At 45.8% G+C, this 21,748-nt stretch overlaps 1 protein-coding gene across 3 annotated transcripts in view; it reads left to right on the top strand.

Annotated features, from left to right (window-relative positions):
* The first annotated feature begins 12,250 nt into the window (after positions 1-12,250).
* LOC144612512 (NACHT, LRR and PYD domains-containing protein 3-like) overlaps positions 12,251-21,748 on the top strand; it is a 286,610-nt gene continuing 277,112 nt past the window's right edge. For all 3 annotated transcript variants that reach the window (XM_078432100.1, XM_078432098.1, XM_078432102.1), the window contains exon 1: positions 12,251-12,338. In XM_078432100.1, the coding sequence (XP_078288226.1) occupies positions 12,278-12,338 (61 nt within the window). In that variant the 5' untranslated portion in view covers positions 12,251-12,277. The remainder of the gene's footprint in view (positions 12,339-21,748) is intronic.

Raw genomic sequence — 21,748 nt, 5'->3', positions numbered from 1 at the left:
CATGGTGTCAGGACCCATCTAGGAGTGTGTGGGGTTACACAGGGTGTCAGGACGTTGCCAGCAGTGTGTGGGGTTACACAGTGTGTCAGGATGTTGCCAGGAGTATGTGAGGCTTCACTATGCACACATTCTCACCTGGGTGTGCACAGGATTTCACAGATCTCTTCCACAACCTGATGCATTGCAAAAGCCTTGTACAATTAATGCCTGGAGGAATTGAAATAATGCAGTGTAATAGTTCCAGTGCATGTCCGAGATCGCGTGATCTGGGAACTACTATCTTCCTCTTTGGTTACGCTCGGACTGTCCTAGATCGGACTTTGCTGGCTTTACCTTGCTCTAAACGTCACTCCTTGTCATGTATCTACATACTGCAAATAGCTCGATTGTAATCATGTATTGTCTTTCTGCTCAATATGCAACACGCAACAAAAGGTTTTCACTGTGCCACAGTACACGTGACAATAAACTAAAATAAGCTGAATTAAACCTGGATCTACTGACAAAGAAGCAATCCATAGTGAATTTCAGTGTCAGTCCCAATAATTCCTCTACCTTTAATCTTTTGATATCCGTTTCTACAAAACTCTGAACAAACAATTTCAGTATTACATCAATTCTGACAAGACATTGGTTTGAACAGTATATTTCAACACGCACCTTCCATATGAGAGGATAATTCAGATAAACCACTGCTGATGTTCATGTATTCTTGTGGATCAGGACCTGTTCAAATCAACGAGCATTCATGAAACCAGACGAATAACATTGTCAACTCCAATGTTTCAATGTGATATTCAGTGTTGATTTACCGTACCGAGCTTCTGGATTTCTTTCAGTATTTTGTCCAGGTTTGGTAAATCATTGTGCATTTTCACAAAGGATTCCCACATCAGTCGCCGGGCCCGGGAGCCTTTCTCCATCACCAGACTGAGGAAGAGCGTGGAACTGTCTCCCCAGTTTCTCTTTATCACGAGCTCAGCGACATTCTGTGAAGAACAACAATGGATATATATGGACCCACGCTTTGCCTGCCTCTTTGTAGGGTACATCAAACAATCCCTGTTCCAGGGATACATTGGCCATATCACCGAACTCTAACTCCGCTACATTGACGACTGCATTGGTGCTACCTTCTGTACCCATGCTGACTTCATCAACTTCACCACTAATTTCCATCCTGCTCTCAAATTTACTTGGACCATCTCCAACATCTCCCGACCGGTTTCTGGATCTCACCGTCTCCAACACAAGAGACGGACTATTGACTGACAGCGGTAGAGTTGCTGCTTTACAGCGAATGCAACGCCGTCGACTCAGGTTCGATCCTGACTACGGGTGCTGCACTGTAAGGAGTTTGTACGTTCTCCCCGTGACCTGCGTGGGTTTTCTCCGAGATCTTCGGTTTCCTCCCACACTCCAAAGACATACAGGTATGTAGGTTAATTGGCTGGGTAAATGTTTTTTTTTAAAATGGTCCCTAGTGGGTGTAGGATAGTGTTAATGTACGGGGATCACTGGGCGGCACGGACTTGGAGGGCCGAAAAGGCCTGTTTCCGGCTGTATATATATGATATATGATATGATGATATATTACAAACTACAAACTGACTCCCATAGTTATCTTGACTACACTTCTACCCACCCTGTTTCCTGTAAAGACTCTATTCCCTCCTCCCAATTCCTCCGTCTACGCCGCATCTGCGCCCAGGATGAGGTGTTCCATACAACAGCATCGGAGATGTCCTCATTCTTCAGGAAACGGGGCTTCCCCTCTTACATTATAGATGAGGCTCTCACGAGGCTCTCCTCAATATCCTGCAGCTCCACTCTGGATCCCCCTCCCCCTATTCGTAACAAGGACAGAGTCCCCCTTGTCCTCACCTTCCACCCCATCAGCTGTCATGTACAACATATTATCCTCCAACATTTTCGCCACCCCCAACGGGATCCCACTACTGGGCATATCTTCCCATCTCCTCCCCTTTCTGCTTCCCGCAGAGACCGTTCCCTCCGGAACTCCCTTGTCCACTCATCCCTTCCTACCTAAACCACCCCCTCCCCAGGTACTTTCCCCTGTAACCGCAGGAGATGCAACACCTGTCCCTTTACCTCCCCCTCGACTTGATCCAAGGACCCAAACAGTCTTTCCAGGTGAGGCAGAGGTTCACCTGCACCTCCTCCAACCTCATCTACTGTATCCGCTATTCCAGGTGTGAACTTCTCTACTTCGGCGAGACCAAGCACAGTCTCGGTGATCGTTTCGTTGAACACCTATGCTCAGTCCGTCTTAATCTACCTGATCTCCCGGTGGCTCAGCATTTGAACTCCCCCTCTCACTCCCATATGACCTTTCTGTCCTGGGCTTCCTCCATTGTCAGATTTATGCCCAGCGCAAATTGGAGGAACAACACCTCATATTTCACTTGGGTGGTTTACACTCCAGCGGTATGAACATTGACTTCTCTAACTTCAGATAGTCCCTGCTTTCACTCTCTATTCCCTCCCCCTTCCCAGTTCTCCCAATTGTCTTACTGTCTGCCAGTTAATTATATCTTTGTCCCTCCCCTGACATAAGTCTGAAGAAGGGTCCTGACCCGAAATGCCACCCATTCCTTCTCTCCCGAGATGCTCCCTGACCCGCTGAGTTACTCCAGCATTTTGTGTCTACCTTCGATTTTAACTAGCATCTGCAGTTTTTTTGCTACACAATGGATATATTGGGATGTGACTGCGACAATGCGAATGGGGAGATATTTAGCTTTTCAGTGGTGGGATATTCCGGTAGTTTTGAGCACAGTGGCAGGCATAACAAACGGTGAACTCCCATTTACATCTGGCAGAGTCCTCACAGACTGAAACGTGCCACACACCTGGCAATTTCCTGTGAACATGGAAGTGTACAGCACAAGAACAGGCCAGTGATAATAGTCAGAGAGTGAAACAGTTTGTAGACAGGCCCTACCATCCACTCTGACCACACCGGCTAACATGTCCCAGCCACACTCGTCCTACCTGCCTGCGTTTGGTCCCTATCCCTCCAATCCTGTCCTATCCATGTAGATGTCTAACTGTTTATTAATCGTTTGGATAATTCCAGCCTCAACTATCTCCTCTGGCACCTCGGTCCATACATCCACAACCCATTGTGTGAAAAATGTATCATTCTTATCCTCTCTGACCCCACATTCACTCATCGGTCAGTAAAATTTCTGTATCTCTATGCAAATCCCAGTTTTACCCGATCAAACACATCCATATAATGCACAATTCCTGCAGAGGAAAAGTTATCACTCCTATTAAATCTTTTCTTCTTCACCTTAAACCAATGTCCTCTGGATGTCGAATCACCGCCTCTGGGCAAGAGAATCTATGCATCTACAACATCTATTCCTCTTATGATTTCCTACTCATAGATGTATCTCCCAAGGAACAGAGTCCCAGCATACTCAACCTCTCCCTATAGCTCAGACTCTCTAGCCCTGCAACATCCTCATAAATCTTCTCTGTACACTTTCCAGTTTGACAACATCCTTCCGCTATCATAGTGCCCAGAACTGAACACAATAGACTAAATGCGGCCTCACAACATCTTATGCAACTACAACATGACCTCCCAACTTCTATTCTCAATACTCCCTCGAATGAAGGCCAATTTGCCAAAATCCTTTTTGACCACCTGTGACTCCACCTTCAGGGAAGCACACACCCCCTCTTCTAAATCCCTCTGCTCTACAACACTCCCAGCGCTCTACTGTGTTGTGGGCCCTGCCCATGTTAGACTTCTCAAAATGCCACACCTCACATTTCTCTGTATTAAATTCCATCAACCATTCCTCAGCCCACCTGGTGCACTGTCCTGCTGCAATGTTCCACAACCAACTTCACTAACTGCAAAACCACCCACTTTTGTATAACCTGCAAACTTGCTAATCTTGCCGTGCATGGTCTGATCCAAATCATTGATGTAGATGACAAACAATAACGGGCCCAGCATTGAACCCTGAAGTGCACCACTAGTCACGGACATCCAGTATGAGAAGCAACCTTACAGCATCTCCCTCTGCTTCTTTCCATGGACCCAATTTCCTATCCATTCAGCTATCTGTCCTTGAATCCCATATGGTCTAATCTTCCAGAGCAGCCTACTGTGCAGAACCTTGTCGAAATTTTTGCAGAAGTCCATTTTTACAACATATACAGTTCTGCCCCCATCGACCTTTTTGGTCAGTTCTTCTTTGAGAGACACGATCATCTCCCACATACAAAACCATGCTGACCATCCCAAATCAGCCCTTATCCATCTAAATGCCTAACTCTAAGTCTAAATCTAAATCTAAGTGTCCAGTCAAACCTACACTTCTGCTTGCCCTGCATTTTGAAACGATTATGTTCTTTCATCCACATTCTTATCCTCTCTGACCCCGCATTCACTCATCGGTCAGTTAATTTCTGTATCTCGATGCTAACCCCAGTTTCACCCGATCAAAGACATCCATCTAATGCACAATTCCTGCAGAGGGAAAGCGAGGGTTACTTGAAGCTGGAAAAGTAAATGTTTATACCGATGGGGCTTAAGCCCCCAAGAGAAATATGAGGTGCAGTCTCGACATAAATTCCCACAATTGCTTACATAACCAACGTGCTGAACATTTCCATCATTTTTATGTTTTGTTGTTGATTTTTAGCGAATGTTGTTTTGTTTCTTTTATTGGTCAATTGAATGATAAGCAAAGAGTTTAATGTTTTAAGAGGAATTCAGCAGGTCAGACAGCATGATTTTTTTTATTGTAAACCAGCATCTGAAGTTCCTTGTCCTAATGTCCTCTGTGGTTTATTGAACTGAACTAAATATGACCAATGAGACTGATGAGACTTGGAATGGATTCTCGGTAACGATTCTGGTTCACACGTTTGCTGTTTCCTGACCTCTGTGCTAAGTGATGCGTGTGTGGGAAGACCAGCTGGATCAGAATGGAACATTCTCAGCATTCCCAGCTCCCAGGTTTTATTCCTGCTACCAGGTCTACAGGAGGCAGTCTGATCAGAGATCAATGTCTCCATTACATTGTTCAGCCCAGGAAGTGTAAGGTGAGTGAGACTGACCTTGATCACTTTCCCCCCCAATGTCATCATTGCTGTGACAGGAAACAGACATCACAGTGTTCCTTTCACTTACCCCGTGTTTTTGTTCACTGAAATATCCCTCCCATTTCATCACAGAGCCGAGACTTTCAACCCATTCTTCAATCGCCTGTTGCAGTCTCTCCCGATAGAATATTGTCAGCTGGAACAATTGATACTGGTTCCACTGTGACAGGAGCTCAGAGAATGTAGGCGTTAGATCTGTGCATTCAAAGGGAGAAATTAAACACCATCTGAATCAGTGCCCTTGGCTCCCGCTAAAACAGTCATCCTGACTAGTCCAGGCCCAGCAAATAGAACTGATCAAAACAGGTTATCGGAATAAGACACAATATGCTGGAGTCACGCGGCAGCTGAAAGAACATCTGTGGAGAATATGGATAGGTGATGTTTCAAGTCTGGATCCTTCTTCAGACAGATTATGGTGGCGGGGAGGGAGGTGAAATGTGGACGAGGGGTGGGACAGGTGAAAGCCTGGCAAGTAAGGTGGATAAGGTAGATACAGGCGAGGATAGGCTTCGATAGGCTGATGATTGGACAAACGCCAGAGATGAAAAGACTGAACATCTGAGACAAAGGGATTGAAGAGTTGAGAATTGTGAAGCTACAGGAAGGAATGCAGGTGGATGGTTTTTATATATATATTTTTTGGTTGTGTATGTGTGGGAGGGGGTGGTGGTGTGGGTGGGTGGGGGGGGTGGACTTTTCTCTTCCTCACGGCGCGGGGTGCGGCTCGGCTGCGGGGCCTAACATCGCCCGTTGCGGCTCGGCCGCTGGACTTTACATCCCGGTGCGGCTTGGCCGCTGGACTTTATATCACCCGGTGCGGCTTGGCCGCTGGACTTTACATCCCGGTGCGGCTTGGCCGCTGGACTTTACATCCCGGTGCGGCTTGGCCGCTGGACTTTACATCCCGGTGCGGCTTGGCCGCTGGACTTTACATCCCGGTGCGGCTTGACCGCTGGACTTTACATCCCGGTGCGGCTTGGCCGCTGGACTTAACAGTGCCCGGTGCAGCTCGGCTGCGGGGCTTAACATCGCCCGGTGCAGCTCGGCTGCGGGGCTTTTCATCGCTGGTGCGGCTCGACTGCGGACTTGACATCGCCCGGTGCGGCTCGACCACGGGACTTAGCTGCGCAAGGCTTGGTCGCGGGCCTTTCATCGCCCGGTTCGGCCGCGGGACGTTTCAGCGCCCGGTGCGGGGACTGTGCGGGTCGGTCGGGGACGAGCTGTCTGTCCGTGGGCGTGGGGAAGAGAGTGGAAGTTTTGTTGCCTCCATCACAGTGAGGGGGTGTTTGGAGTCACTGTGATGGACGTTTGTGTTGGGGTTATGTGTCTTGTGTTCTTTTTTTTTCTATGACTGCTATGTAGTTTCGTTCGGTACTTCGGTACCAAACGACAAATAAAGCTCTGTTATACCTGTTATACCTGTTATATAGTTAACAACTTGTTGATCTAGTTGACCTTGGTAGATCGAGCACGTGTTCAGCAAAGCACTTGGTGTTTCTATGCATCTGAGTATTCAATTTTCATACCATTGGATTGTAAGGTACCCAAGCAGAAGTCGAGGTGGTGTTACTCCAGGTAGAGTGTGGCCCAGGACAGAGAGGTTGCTATGAGAATTGGATTGCATCTCCCAGCCAATCTGATTAAACCCTCCTTTGCAGAACTTTCAAAACTGGCCACACGGATGGATGTTAGTCTCCTTCCAGTTCAGGTTCCTCGTCTACAGGTCTCCTCTCTCCCCAAAATGATGCAAATAGTTCAAATATCTGACTATCCGACCCTTGCACCAACTTCTCAGTCGTGCATTCATTTTAACTGGACGTGAATGAATGTCACGTACCGAAGTACTGTGAAACGCTTGGTTTTGCATGTAATCCAAAAGGATCAGATATACCACACACAGATACAATCAGTTGAAACTCAAGAACAGACGGAGCAAAGGTTAAGATACAGAGTGCAGAATGTAGTTTGCAGCATTGTAGTGCATCAGTCCCTTACACAAAGTCCAATGTCCATGATGCGGTATGCGTAAATAGTTTAAAAGGCTCATTTCTGCTCAGAATCTGATTCTGGACTCTGATATTATAACATTTGCGGCTAATCAAATAATTTGTTTCCAAAAAGAGTGCTGATATATCAGACAATTCCTGCATCCACCCACCTGTGACGGTGCTGTCCCTGGAGATGTCAGCTCCCTGTGATCACCCCCATCCCTAGTCCCACTTCCATGAGAACCTCATTTCTTGCATCAGGTGTACATGCACTGTCAGGGCAACATATACATTTCACAGAAGGCTCACAAACCTTTTTGTTTTGATGATGCCACTGAATCATCTCCACAGTCACCACCTTCAGCCATGATGTCGTCAGGCGTTCCCAAACTCGGTAGCTCGGTAGCGCAGTGGTAGAGTTGCTGCCTTACAGCGAATGCAGCGCCGGAGACTCAGGTTCGATCCTGAGTATGGGTGCCGTCTGTACGGAGTTTGTACGTTCTCCCTGTGACCTGTAAGAATTGTCCCTAGTGGGCGTAGGATATTGTTAGTGTGCGAGGATCGCTGGGCCGCGCGGACCCGGTGGCCCGAAGGGCCTGTTTCTGCACTGTATCTCTAAAATCTAAATCTAAATAAACAATATTAACAGAACAACAAGTGACAATTGAATGTGAAGAAAGACATTGCCTTGTGAACTAACAAACAGCATTACAGTGCAGCGGAGGTGTGGAAAACACCCCATCCTAACAAGGTATACCCCTGCAAATTAACAAAACATAAAAGTAGGATTAGTCCCTGACATCCATAAGACTTTGTCTGATCTATCCAAGGCAGCAATTCATCATTTGTGCCAGATCCCTGAAGCTTTCAAACCCCCTGATCACCGTATCACTATTCCAGACCAAACACGGTCAATCCCCAACATACACACCTCACCTGTTTGGAGGCTTCAACTCACAGAGAAAGAGGAAAAATACCCACTAATGGGGAATTACTGTCCACTCTGCTGGCCCTATTCTTACCACAAGGTGAGAAGGAACTTTTTCATCCAGAGATTTGTGAATTTGTGGAATTCTCTGCCACAGATGGCAGTGAAGGACAAATTGCTGGATGGATTTAAGAGAGAGTTAGATAGAGCTCTGGGGGCTAGTGGAATCAAGGGATATGGAGAGAAGTTGGGCACAGCTTATTGATTGTGGATGATCAGCCATGATCACAATGAATGGCGGTGCTGGCTCGAAGGTCCAAATGGCCTCCTCCTGAACCTATTTTCTATGTTTCTATTTTTCTAACCCTGCCATCCAGGACAAAGGTTTCCACACCACCATGTTACCCACTGCCAAATCCCCCACTGGCTGGAACGGGAAATAAACCATTTCATGGGCCAACTGCAAATGTCCCAACTCTACTGGAAACTGTAGTCCCGACTGCTCCCATGGCACATTCCACCACATCCCTGGAGTGTCCACTCCAGAATAGGATTATATCCCAGGCCTGGACTCTACAGGGTCTCCATGATGTCAGGTATCTGTCTGCAATAACCACCACCAGTCCCACTTCACAGGAGAATAATCCGTCTCATCTCGACAGGACGCTGCCCAAACCCGCCCAAAGGTTCACAGGACGGCGTTCCCGGGAGGGAGCTGGAGACGTCAGGTCGAGGAGTGGCCCAGTAGGAGGGTGAACTGGGTTCATGCCTGTAGCGCCTTCAGGGTAGATGGAGGCGCCCTGCGGGACACAAAGATGGTTATGGACAGGGAGGTCTGTTCACAGGAACTGCACCAGCACATCAAGCTCACGGGCAGACCGGATTTAGACTTTGAAAATGGCAATGCCTGCATGTGTAATATGTGCTAAAACAATTTCACTCTGCAGTTGCACATTGAACTACTGAACTGTTGACCAATCTCATCACAGAAGGCTCAGAAAGGCCTTTACTCTGACAATTGAGGAAGTGTTATCAGTAAAATAACTGAACCTGGGAATAACAAGCTGATGGTTTCATTGTGAAACAGTGCCCTGAACATGCAGCCATTTTGTGAACCAAACTGGGCCATCTGCTTCCACAGCAACAGACCGCTCAGCGCCCTCAACACATCAACTGTTAGCTCCAACTTCACTCAACTCTGTGTGATTGTTGTGCAGCACCTGCACCAACACGTCCCATAACAACGCGCAGCTGGTGCTGGACATGACTTTCCTGCATCAAACTCTCACCGGGACACATTTAGTCTCAACAATCAATGCAAAGTCCTCACAACAACAAATCAAACTCAATGGGGAGATTTACCCGCAGTCTCTCCCCAAGATTAGACCCGTCCACTGGGGGCCGGCGGCAAATACTCACCGATGGGAAGCGGGTGTTGAGCTTTTTATTCCCGGGTCCCGTTATTTTTACTGATAACACTTCCTCAGTTGCCGGAGTAAAGGCCTTTCTGAGCATTTGTGTGAGGAGAGTTGCACATTGTTATCGCCGTTTGGTCACAGCTGAGACTGAGTGATCCGAGGACAAGGTGCAGCAGAATGAGAGTAAGAGCAAAGGATACTGTGAGGATTTCAGATTTGCAACATGGAATGCATTTTGTACCTGTCAGTTCTCATTTCATTATTCAAATGAGTTGGGACTATTGGGTTTGTGAGTGTAAGTATGAAAATTACACAAATCTGTTGACCACTGTAAGGTAACGTGTGACTTTTGCAACCAGTTTTTTGGGCATGGAAGTTTAAAAATATATATTCCTATTCCAGAAGATCTGAAGGAAAAAGAGAAAATGCCAACATGCTGGAAACACTCAGCAGTTTGAGCAGCATTTGATTACAGTCCCAGTTCTGATAATGGATCATCCACCATTGCACTTCCACTGTTTTCTGCATTCACTATTTTAATCAATAATGTAAATACACATTGTCTTTATTACATTGTAGGAAAAATGGCAGTCATTTGTACTTGGCCAGATCACGCACAACGTTAAGATAACCAAATATGTTTTAACTTAGATTGCTGGAGATTGTTTAAAGGGAGGGAGAGATCACCTGTCCACAGCTGGGATAGTTCAGGACCAGACGTAGTGCCGTTTACTGCAGAGTTGTATCTTTCAGCGGAAGTGGCGGCGCCTAACGGCAGCGGCTCGCTAGCCGCCTGTTCGTCTTTTTTCCTTTTTTTGTTGTGTGTCGGTGTTGGGATGGTTTTTATATATTTTTTTTGGTTGTGTATGTGTGGGAGGGGATGGTGGTGTGTGGGGAGGGGGGGACTTTTCTCTTCCTCACGGCGCGGGGTGCGGCTCGGCTGCGGGGCCTAACATCGCCCGGTGCGGCTTGGCCGCTGGACTTTACATCGCCCGGTGCGGCTTGGCCGCTGGACTTAACAGTGCCCGGTGCAGCTCGGCTGCGGGGCTTAACATCGCCCGGTGCAGCTCGGCTGCGGGGCTTAACATCGCCCGGTGCAGCTCGGCTGCGGGGCTTAACATCGCCCGGTGCGGCTCGGCCACGGGACTTAGCTGCGCAAGGCTTGGTCGCGGGCCTTTCTTCGCCCGGTTCGGCCGCGAGACGTTTCAGCGCCCGGTGCGGGGACTGTGCGGGTCGGTCGGGGACGAGCTGTCTGTCCGTGGGCGTGGGGAAGAGAGTGGAAGTTTTGTTGCCTCCATCACCGTGAGGGGGTGTTTGGAGTCACTGTGATGGACGTTTGTGTTGGCGTTATGTGTCTTGTGTTTTGTTTTTTTTTCGTTTTTTTTTCTATGACTGCTATGTAGTTTCGTTCGGTACTTCGGTACCGAACGACAAATAAAGCTCTGTTATAGAGAATGTCTGCAAGATAGCAAAGGATAATCTCTGTTTGTTGAGGATGAATCAATTGGAGAGCTGAGTGCTGAGATGAACAGATGTTTGGTCAACAGTTCGGTAATTCAATGTGCAACTGCAGAGTGAAATTGTTTTAGCACATATTACACATACAGGCATTGCCATTTTCAAAGTCTAAATCCGGTCTGCCCACGAGCTTGATGTGCTGGTGCAGTTCCTGTGAACAGACCTCCCTGTCCTTAACCATCTTTGTGTTCCGCAGGGCGCCTCCACCTACCCTGAAGGCACTGTAGGCATGAACCCAGTTCACCCTCATCGTGCCTGACGTCTCCAGCTCCCTCCCAGTAATGTTGTCTTGTGAACCTTTTGGCGGGTTTCGTCGTGTAGAGATAAGACGGATGATTCTCTTGTGAAGTGGGACTGGTGGTGGTTATTGCAGACAAATACCTGACATCATGGAGACAAAGCATAATCTAGGCACGTGATATAATCCTTCTATTCTGGAATGGACACTCCAGGGATGGCGCTGGAATGTGCCATGGGAGCAGTGGGGACTACAGTTTCCAGTAGAGTTGGGATGTTTGTAGTTGGCCCATGAAATGTTTTATTTCCCGTTCCAGCCAGTGGGGATTTGGCAATAGGTAACATGGTGGTGTAGAAGCCTTTATCCTGGATGGCAAGGTTAGAAACATAGAAAATAGGTGCAGGGGGAGGCTATTTGCCTTTTCAAGCCAACACCGCCATTCATTGTGACCATGGCTGATCATCCACAATCAGTAACCCGATTCAGCTCTATCTTACTCTCTCTTAAATTCATCCAGTGATTTGGCCTCCACTGCCCTCTGGCAGAGAATTCCACAAATTCACAAATCTCTGGATGAAAAAGTTCCTTCTCACCTTGTGGTAAGAATAGGGCCAGTAGAGTGGACAGTAATTACCCATTAGTGGGTATTTTTCCTCTTTCTCTGTGAGTTGAAGCCTGAGGTGTGTATGTTGGGGATTGACCGTGTTTGGTCTGGAATAGTGATACGGTGATCAAGGGTTTGAAAGCTTCAGGGATCTGGCACAAATGCTGAATTGCTGCCTTGGATAGATCAGGGATCTATGGATGTCAGGGCAGACATGAATAGCTAGGTGGACTAATCCTGCTTTTATGTTTTGTTAATTTGCAGGGGCACACCTTGTTTGGATGGGGTGTTTTCCACACCTCCGCTGCACTGTAATGCTGTTTGTTGGTTCACAAGGCAATGTCTCTCTTCACATTTAATTGTCACCTGATGGTTCTGTTAATATTGTTTGTTTCAGAGCTACAGAGTTTGCGGACGCCTGACGACATCATGGCTGAAAGTGGTGACTGTGGAGGTGATTCAGTGGCTTCTACATCAACAAAACAAAAAGGTTTGTGAACCTTCTGTGAAATGTATATGTTGCCCTGGCAGTGCGTGGACACCTGTTGTAAGAAATGAGGTTCACATGGAAGTGGGACTAGGGATGGGGGTGAACACAGAGAGTTGACATCTCCAGGGATATCACCGTTACAGGTGGGTGGATGCAGGAATTGTCTGATATATCAGCACTCTTTTTAGAAACAAATTATTTGATTAGCCGCAAACGTTATAATATCAGAGTCCAGAATCAGATTCTGAGCAGAAATGAGCCTTTGACCCATCTGCCACCTGAAAATTTCTCTGCATTAATCCCATTACTGAGCACTAGTAGTCTATCACCTGCGATTCATTTGCATTTGGAATGGACACCCAGATGCTCCTACAATGTTGTGACAGAGTACCAGCCACCACCTCACCACCTCAGGCAGTGTGTCCTAGCTGCAGTCATCACTACTGAAAGATTCTTCCTGAAAGATCATCCTGTAAACCTCATGGTCCACGCATTAAATCCATGCCCCCTAGTGTTAACCACCTCTACTATGGAGAAAACTATTTTTCCATCAACGTTGCTTCTCGTAGTATTCTGAAAATCTATCAGATCACTGCTTGTCTGCCCCAGCTTCAAGGAAGACCACTTAAATCACTCCAGTCTCAGTTGATATTTGAAATATTCATTTCCAAGCAATATCCTGATGGATCTCCTCTGTAGCTTCTCCAGTGCAAAGGCATCCTTCCCACAGTATGGAGATCAGAATTGCACACACTCCTCCAAATTAAGGCTTAATCAACTCCATGTAAATTTGTAACAAGGCCTCTCTGCAGTTGTATTCGATGCTGCAGCGGATGACAAGAATGCTAAATGTTGTCTTCGTGTGCACTGCTGACTTTAGGGATCTATGGATTTGTACGGGTGTTTCTCAGCGGTCTATAGGCCCTGTCATTCATGATGAATATCCTGGTTTTATTTATTGCTCCAACATGCGTCAACTTGCCCATATCATGATTAAATATGAAATGTAATGTCTCCGCCTACACAAATACTGGTTCAAATCCAGTTCCGGGGGTAGAAATGTAAATTTTGGCAGAAAGGCTAAAATCGCTAATACTTGGAACAAAATTATCAGATTATCTCGAAAGTAACAATCATCCAAATTTTATATTTAATGTTTGGACATAACATAGCACCTGATTCGAGGGCTTCTACGCTCTTATCAAATTTGTGAACGGACCTCGCAGAAGCTAGGGTAAACACAAAATGCTGGAGTAAAGCAGCGGGTCAGGCAGCATCTCTGGATAGAAGGAATGGGTGACCTTTCGGGTCGAGACCCTTCTTCAGATGCCAGGGATGTATTCCTGTTCTCCGAATTTACTTTTTTAACTATTTACGCATACCGCATCAAGGACATTGGACTTTGTGTAAGGGACTGATGTGCTACAATGCTGCAAACTACATTCTGCACTCTGTATCTTAACCTTTGCTCCGTCTGTTCTTGAGTTTCAACCTATTATATCTGTGTGTGGTATATCTGATCCTTTTGGATTACATGCAAAACCAAGCTTTTCACAGTACTTCAGTACGTGACGTTCATGCACGTCCAGTTAAAATGAATGCACGACTGAGGAGTTGGTGCAAGGGTCGGATAGTCAGATATTTGAACAATTTGGATCTTTTTGGGGAGAGAGGTGACCTGTAGACGAGGAACCTGAACTGGAAGGAGACTAACATCCATCCGTGTGGCCAGTTTTGAAAGTTCTGCAAAGGAGGGTTTAAACTGATTGTCTGGGAGACGAAATCCAAAGTAGTATTCAGACAGTTCAAACTGAGCTGTCAGTGGACGAGCACTTTGCGACCAATCACGACAATTCAATTAGCTTTGAAACCCTGTGTAAAAGAACAGTTCTGGCCTTCAATATAAAATTCTACATTGGGTGGTGACAGTATGAGATAGGAACAGTGATTGGAGTAAGTTGTATGTGGGCAAAGGGGCATCTGAAAGGGGAAGTCTTTAAATTGTGATAGTGAGATTTCAAGATATGCATGTTGCCATTGAAGGACAAGTAAGGAACCCTTGATGATGAGAGAAATTGAGGCTCTGGTTAGGGAAAAGGAGACATGGGTTAGGTATAGGCTGCTCGGATCAATGCTTTCCTGGTAGAAGTGTGAGAGATAACTGAAAGGCGAAAATCAGGAATACTTGGATACTTTAGCATACTTAAGAACAAAATCAGTAGGGCAAAAATGTGTGCACAAGGTGGCACTTATAATTAAGGAGAAGGCAAATATATTTTCCAAGTATATTAAAGGAAAAGGGGTAACTGGAGAGTGAAAGGATATCCTCAATGATCACCTGTGTGTAGAGCTGCAGGAGATGGGAAAGGTCTTCAATTATAATTCCTCCTCTGTCTTTACCAAGGAGAAAGGCTTGAAGTCTTGAGTGCAGTTGTATTACAGTCGAGGTGGTGCTGGATGTCCTTAACCGTATGAAGATACGTAAATCTTTGGGGGCTGTGATTAGATGTCTCTAAGGCTGCTGTTGAAAGTTAGAGAATACTTTGCAAGAGCCTTGGCTGAGATATGTGAATCATTGTTACCCATGGGTAAAATGCTGACTATTTGAGGGTAGATAATGCTGTGCTTCTGCTTTAGTCAAATCAAGTCAATTTTATTTGTATAGCACATTTAAAAACAACCCACGTTGACCAAAGTGCTGTACATCTGATTAGGTACTAAGGAAAAAAATGAAACATACAGTAGCACGCAAACAGTTCACAGCGCCTCCTCAATGAGCCTCAAACACTAGGGAGTAGAAATAGGTTTTGAGCCTGGACTTAAAGGAGTCGATGGAGGGGGCAGTTCTGATGGGGAGAGGGATGCTGTTCCACAGTCTATGAGCTGCAACCGCAAAAGCGCGGTCACCCCTGAGCTTAAGCCTAGACCGCGGGATAGTGAGTAGCCCCAAGTCGGCCGACCTGAGGGACCTGGAGTTAGAGAGGTGGGTTAGAAGATTTTTGATGTAGGGGGGGGGGGGGATGTCCATTTAGGGCTTTATACGTGAATAGGAGGAGCTTGAAGTTGATTCTGTACCGTACAGGGAGCCAGTGGAGAGAGGCCAGAATCGGGGTGATGTGGTCCCTTTTACGGGTACCCGTCAGGAGTCTCGCTGCGGCGTTTTGGACCAGTTGCAGGCGGGACAGGGAAGATTGGCTGATCCCAGTGTATAGGGAGTTGCAGTAGTCTAGGCGGGAGGAAATGAAAGCGTGAATGATTTTTTCTGTGTCGCCGAATTGGAGGAAATGTTTGATTTTAGCTATGGTACGAAGTTGGAAGGAGCTGGCTTTTACCACAGCGTTGACTTGCTTATCAAATTTTAATGCAGAGTCAAATATCATGCCGAGGTTTTTGACATGCGGTTTGACTAGGCAGGATAGGCTTCCAAGACTGCCTGTTATCGGTTTGATGGAGTCGGGGGGGCCGAATGGGATGACCTCAGACTTGCTCTCATTTAATTGGAGGAAGTTCTGTGCCATCCAACATTTTATGTCCTCAAGGCAGTGTAAGAGGCTGTTTAAATTTGACTGGTTGTTGGGTTTCAGGGGGAGATAAAGCTGAGTGTCATCGGCATAGCAGTGGAAAGAAATGCCGTGCCTTTGAATGATTTGGCCAAGGGGGAGCATGTATAGAGAGAAGAGAATGGGGCCTAGGATGGAGCCTTGTGGAACTCCGCAGGAGAGGCTAGCTGGAGCAGAGGAATAACTGCCTTTGTTGATGGCGAAACTCCTATCTTTGAGGTACGAAGCGAACCAGCTCAGGGCAGTGCCATCAATGCCAACCGCGTACCGGAGACGGTCAATAAGGATGGTGTGGTCCACTGTATCGAACGCTGCGCTGAGGTCGAGAAGGAGCAGGATTGCACAGTCGCCGGAGTCGATGGCGAGAAGCAGGTCGTTGTGTACCTTCAACAAGGCAGACTCTGTGCTGTGGTGGGCTCTGAAACCTGACTGGAAACTTTCCAGGATGGTGTTTTGGTGCAGGTAGTTATGCTTTAGAAGTGTTGCAAAGAAAATTCTGATAACTCGAGACGAGGACCCACGAGAAGCATAAACTATAGATTAGTGAAGGTGGCTTTTGGCACGTTGACTTTAATCATTCGGATAATTCAATGTAGAAGTTGTAACATATGTTACAGTTGTACATGACATTGGTCGCATATGTATTCTGTTCAGTTTACTCATCCTATTTCAGAAAAGATAGCATTAAGATGGAAGTTTGTGCAGAGAAAATTTACGTGGATGTTCCTAGTACCCATGGACATGAGCTATAGAAATAAGTTGGGCAGGCTAGAACTTTATTCTCTGGTGTGCAGGAGACATTATTCTTTGTTCATCTGGATTGTGGTGCTCTTTGGTCTGTACAAAACCTCTTGGGCTCCCAGCTCAGTTGAAATGTTCAAGAGGGAATGTTGGCCCATACCATACTGCAGGACAACATGAGAGGAGGGACTCGGCGGGGGGCACCGAGAACAATGGTGGGACCGGGCAGAGGGCCACCGAGAACAAAGAGGGACTCAAGGGAGGTCGCCGCGAATAACGATGGGACCCGTCAGAGGGCCACCAAGAACAGGGGGATCTCGGGGAGGTCGCTGATAACAAATGGAGACCCAGTGGGGGACGGCAGGAACTAAGGGGGCCCAGCGGGTATGGGGGATGGGTTCCTGTGTTTCCATTCCCCTTTAAAAATGACTTCGGGCACAGAGGGTGGTGGATATGTGGAATGAATTGCTAGTTGAGGCACGTACAATAACACGATTTTACTGACATTTGGGCAGGTACATGGACGAGGAAGGTTTGGAGTGATAAAGGCAAACTTGGACAAATAGGGCTGGCTCAGGTAGGGCAGGTTGGTCGACACGTCTACGTTTGGCCGAAGCACCTCTGTCTGTGCTGTGTGACTTCCGTGTTTATGCCACGCAGCGAGAGAGAAATAATCTGAAAAGGTCTACATGAGAAAGAAAGATCCAAACAAGCCATTGAAATAAAATTGCATTATATCATTAAGATTACAGGATGCAAGGGACGTGTTTGAAGTAACAAGGCCAAATGGAAAATAGTACGTGGCGATCTTATACATGGATCAACAAAGGTAGATAGAGCATAGTAACGCACAGGACAGGAAAGGTCTTTTGGGTCCACAATGTCCATGCGGACCGATGCCAAGTGAAACTCATCTCCGCTGCCTTCACACAATCTATATTTCTCCATTCCCTGCATATCCACCTGCATATCCTTGAGCTTCTTAAATACCACTATCGTATTTGTCCCAACCACCACACCTGGCAGCGCGTTCCAGGCACCCACCATCCTCTGTGTAAAATAAAACTTCACCCACACATCACCTTTCAATTCTACCCCTTTCAGCTTAAAACTGTGCACCCCAGTGTTTCCATAGACCCCTCGCCAGAATAACAAACGTCTGTCTTCTCAGTAAATGAGCTCTGAATTTAGAGGACCACGTTGCTGTGAATCATGTGCATTCTTATTCTGCTGTTATTGTCGTGGTTTTCTTCATCTTCGAAATTAAGACAGGCGACACGGAGAATTCTTCGACAAGTTAAAAGCCATTATTTGCAAACAACTGCTGGAACAATCAGGAAGTCAACCGCCTGACTGTCCTGCCTGCCCTGACTGTCCACTTAGTACATCGGGCAGTCTATGTTTATAGGATTATTCCAAACCTTATCTTCTTTACATTACCTCATACCCAAACTCCTGCTCTATAATAATTCATTTCTTTGCAAACCTCCTGTCTGGTTTGCCACCATTAAATCCCATTTACTGACTTACCCTTATCTTAATACACTTATCTCTTCACACTTTGCCTCCCTTATTTCCCTGCTAGTCCATCCCTCACACCCATCCATCACCCCAAGGCCTATGTCTTTCCTTATCTCTTCTCTTGCCACCATTATCTTTCATTCAAATGTGATAAGGCAAAGAGATAATGGTGTACGGGCAATGCCTAAGTCAAAAGTTACCAAAGTTGGAATGCGTAAGGATTAAGTCTAAGGACCAAATATGGAATAAGGGATCTAAGGACTGCTAACTGAGGAATAATGCCAGGCTAACTGAGGAATGCCTAAGAGTCCACATGCTACACAGTTAACACTTGAATGTCTGAATTTCGTGTACTATACAAAATATATACTCCCATATATCCCCCCTTTGAGACCTACATGGTCTCACAGAAAAAGAAAACTAACGGTCGCATAAACCTGATCATTATTAACCCCCACTTCAGGGTGTTTAGATATATAATGTGCAGCTCGTCAGTGTTCCTCTTCTATCATACTAAAGTCCTGGGTCACTAGGCCAAAAACCCACCCCCTTTTGCCTGGGGTAGGAAAAAAGACCCAGCTCCCCTTACAATCTATATCCCTAGTATTCCTCCAATGCAATTTGGTCGTCATTATAGTATTCTATCGGCGGGGTCTGCTTATCTTGGAGGGTAGATGCGCTCTTATGGTGGAACAACGGGAACTGCTTCACAGTAGCTTTCACGAGGAGAAATTTGATACATGGAAAAACACAACACAATATTATAGCAATTACAAGCAGGGCGATTCCAATAGACATCCCGATTGAAATATTGATTTCCGAGCAATATCCTGAAGAATCTCCTCCGCATCCTTCCCACACTATGGAGATCAGAATCGCAATCCTCCTTCAACTTAATACTTAATAAATTCCCTGTAAATTTGTAACTATAAACGTGCCTCCCTGCACTTTCACTATGTGCTGCAGCTAATGACAAGAATGCTAAGGGTTGTCTTTGTGTGTGCTGCTGACTTTAGGGATCTAAGGATTTGTACGCGTGTTTCTCAGTAGTCTCTTGCCCCTGTCATTCATGGTAAATATCCTGGTTTTATATGTCCCTCCAACATGCGTAAATTCGCCCTTATCAGAATTAAATTTGAAATCTCATTTCTCCGCAAAACATGTTGAGTAATCATCCACAAATACTGGTTCAAATCCAGTTCCGGCGGTAGAGTCAAGTGATCACAATTTTGGTAGATAACTGAAAGGCCAAAATTGGTAAAACTTGGAACAAAATTATCAGATTATCTCAAAGTAACAAGCATCCATATTTTATATTGGATATCTGGAGATAACATAGCACCTGATTCAAGGCCAGCTTCTTCCATGATCTTATCGAATTCGAGAACCAACCTCTCATAAGCTAGGGATGTATTCCTGTTCTCCCAATTTACATTTTACTTGTTTACGTCTACCCCATCAATGACATTGCACTTTCTCTAATGAACTGATGCGCTACAATGCTGCGAACTACATTCCGCACTCTGTATCTCCACCTTTGCTTCATCTGCTCTTCAGTTTTAACTAATTGTATCTATGTGTGGTCTATCTGATCTGTTTGGATTGAATGCAAAACCAAGCCTTTCACAGTACTTCGATACGTGTGACGTTAATGCACGTACCGTTAAAATGAATGCACGACTGAGGAGTTGGTGCAAAAATTGGAGATTCAGGTATTTGCATAATTTGGATTTTTCAGGGATAGAGGTGACCTGAACTGAAAGGAGACTAACATTGCGTGGGCTGTTTTGAAAGTGCTGCAAAGGAGGGTTTAAACTGGCGGACAAAGTAGTATTCAGATAGTTCGATCTGAGATGTCGGTTGATGACCACTTTGTGACCAATGACTACAATTCAATTAGCTTTGAAACCTCTGTAAAATAACAGTTCTGGCCTTAAATGTAAAATTCTAAATTGGATGGAGGAAGTCCACCTTTGACCGTTGGAAATAGGAACAGTCATTGGAGTAGGTCGTCTGTGGGCAAAGGGTTGTGTGAAAGGGGAAGTTTTTAAATTGTGATAGCGAGATTTAAAGATATGCATGTTCTTAGTGAGGAACCCAGCTTGATGTGAGAATTTGAGGCTCTTCTTAGGGAAAAGGGGACATGGGTTAGGTCTAGGTTAATGTTTTCCTGGGAGACCTGTGAGAGGTTGAGGAGCATACTTAAGAATAAAATCAGGAGGGCAAAAAGGGTGCACATGATGGCACTTATAATTAAGGATAAGTCAAATAGACTTTCCAAGAATATTAAATGTAAAGGGTTAACTGGAGAGTGAAAGGATACCCTCAGTGGCCATCTATGTGTAGAGCTGCAGGAGATGGACAAGGTCTTCAATTATAATTTCTCCTCCGTATTTGGCATAGAGAAAAACTTCAAGTCTTGAGTGCAGTTGCATTACAGTCGAGGTGGTGCTGGATGTCCTTAACCGTATGAAGATACGTAAATCTCTGGGGTCTGTGATTAGATGTATCTAAGGCTGTTATTGAAAGTTCGAGAATAAATTGCAGGAGCCATGGCTGAGATATGTGAATCATCGTTAACCGTCGGTGAAGTGCGGAACATTTGAGGGAAGATAATGCTGTGCTTCTGTTTGAGAAATGTCGCAAAGAAAAACCTGATAGCTCAAGACTGGGAACCGCGAGAAGCATAAACTATAGATGAATAAGCCGAATGTTTGTCGGAAGACAGTTATGGGAGAGGATATAAGATGTATGTGCATTTGAAAAGACAAATATTGGGGATAGTCACCATTGTTTTGGCTTTGGAGGTTTCACGAATTTGAATGGGTCTTTTGAAGATGTACCTGAGAAGGTTGATGAGGGCAGAGCCAGAGACATAGTCTATACAGATTTCCGCATATAAGATTCCCTGTGGTAGGTTAGATCGTATGGTGTCCTCGGGGAGATGCCTAACGGGATACAGAATTGGCTTGATGGTTGGAAACAGAATGATGGTGGAAGATTGCTTTTCGGACTGGAATTCTATGAATGGTGCGCCACTTGGGATCCCTGATGGGCCCAGTACTGTCTCGTCTGAAGAAATGAATTCAATGGGGATGTCAAGGTATGATTAGCATTTTTGGACATGTAAGTTTGTGAAGTCGAACCAGAATATGGCATTCACGTTGAAAGGGAGCCCCCTGGAGAGAATCCAGGAGTACAAACAATTCCCCAAAAGAGGGCATCACGGGTAAATAGTGGAGAAGGTGGCCTTTAGCACGCTGGGCTGAATGATTCGGGAAATTCAATATAGAAGCTGGAACATATGTTACCGTTGGGCAAGACATGGGCCGCACTTGTATTCTGTTCAGTTTAGTCACCCTATTTCAGAAAAGATAGCATTAAGATGGAACATTATGGAACTAGTTTTTACGAGGATGTAGCGGGTACCCGAAGACATGAGGTACAGAAAGAAGTTGGGCAGGCTAGAACTTTATTCTTTAGTGTGCAGGAGCCATCATTATTTGTTCATCTTGAGTGTGGTGCTCTTGGGTCTGTCCAAAACATGTGGTCCTCCCAGCTCAGTTGAAATGTTCAGGATGGAATGGT

The sequence above is a fragment of the Rhinoraja longicauda genome, unplaced genomic scaffold (assembly GCF_053455715.1).
Source record: "Rhinoraja longicauda isolate Sanriku21f unplaced genomic scaffold, sRhiLon1.1 Scf000053, whole genome shotgun sequence".
Taxonomy (NCBI): Eukaryota; Metazoa; Chordata; class Chondrichthyes; order Rajiformes; family Arhynchobatidae; genus Rhinoraja; species Rhinoraja longicauda.
This window is presented reverse-complemented; position numbering and strand designations above follow the sequence as displayed.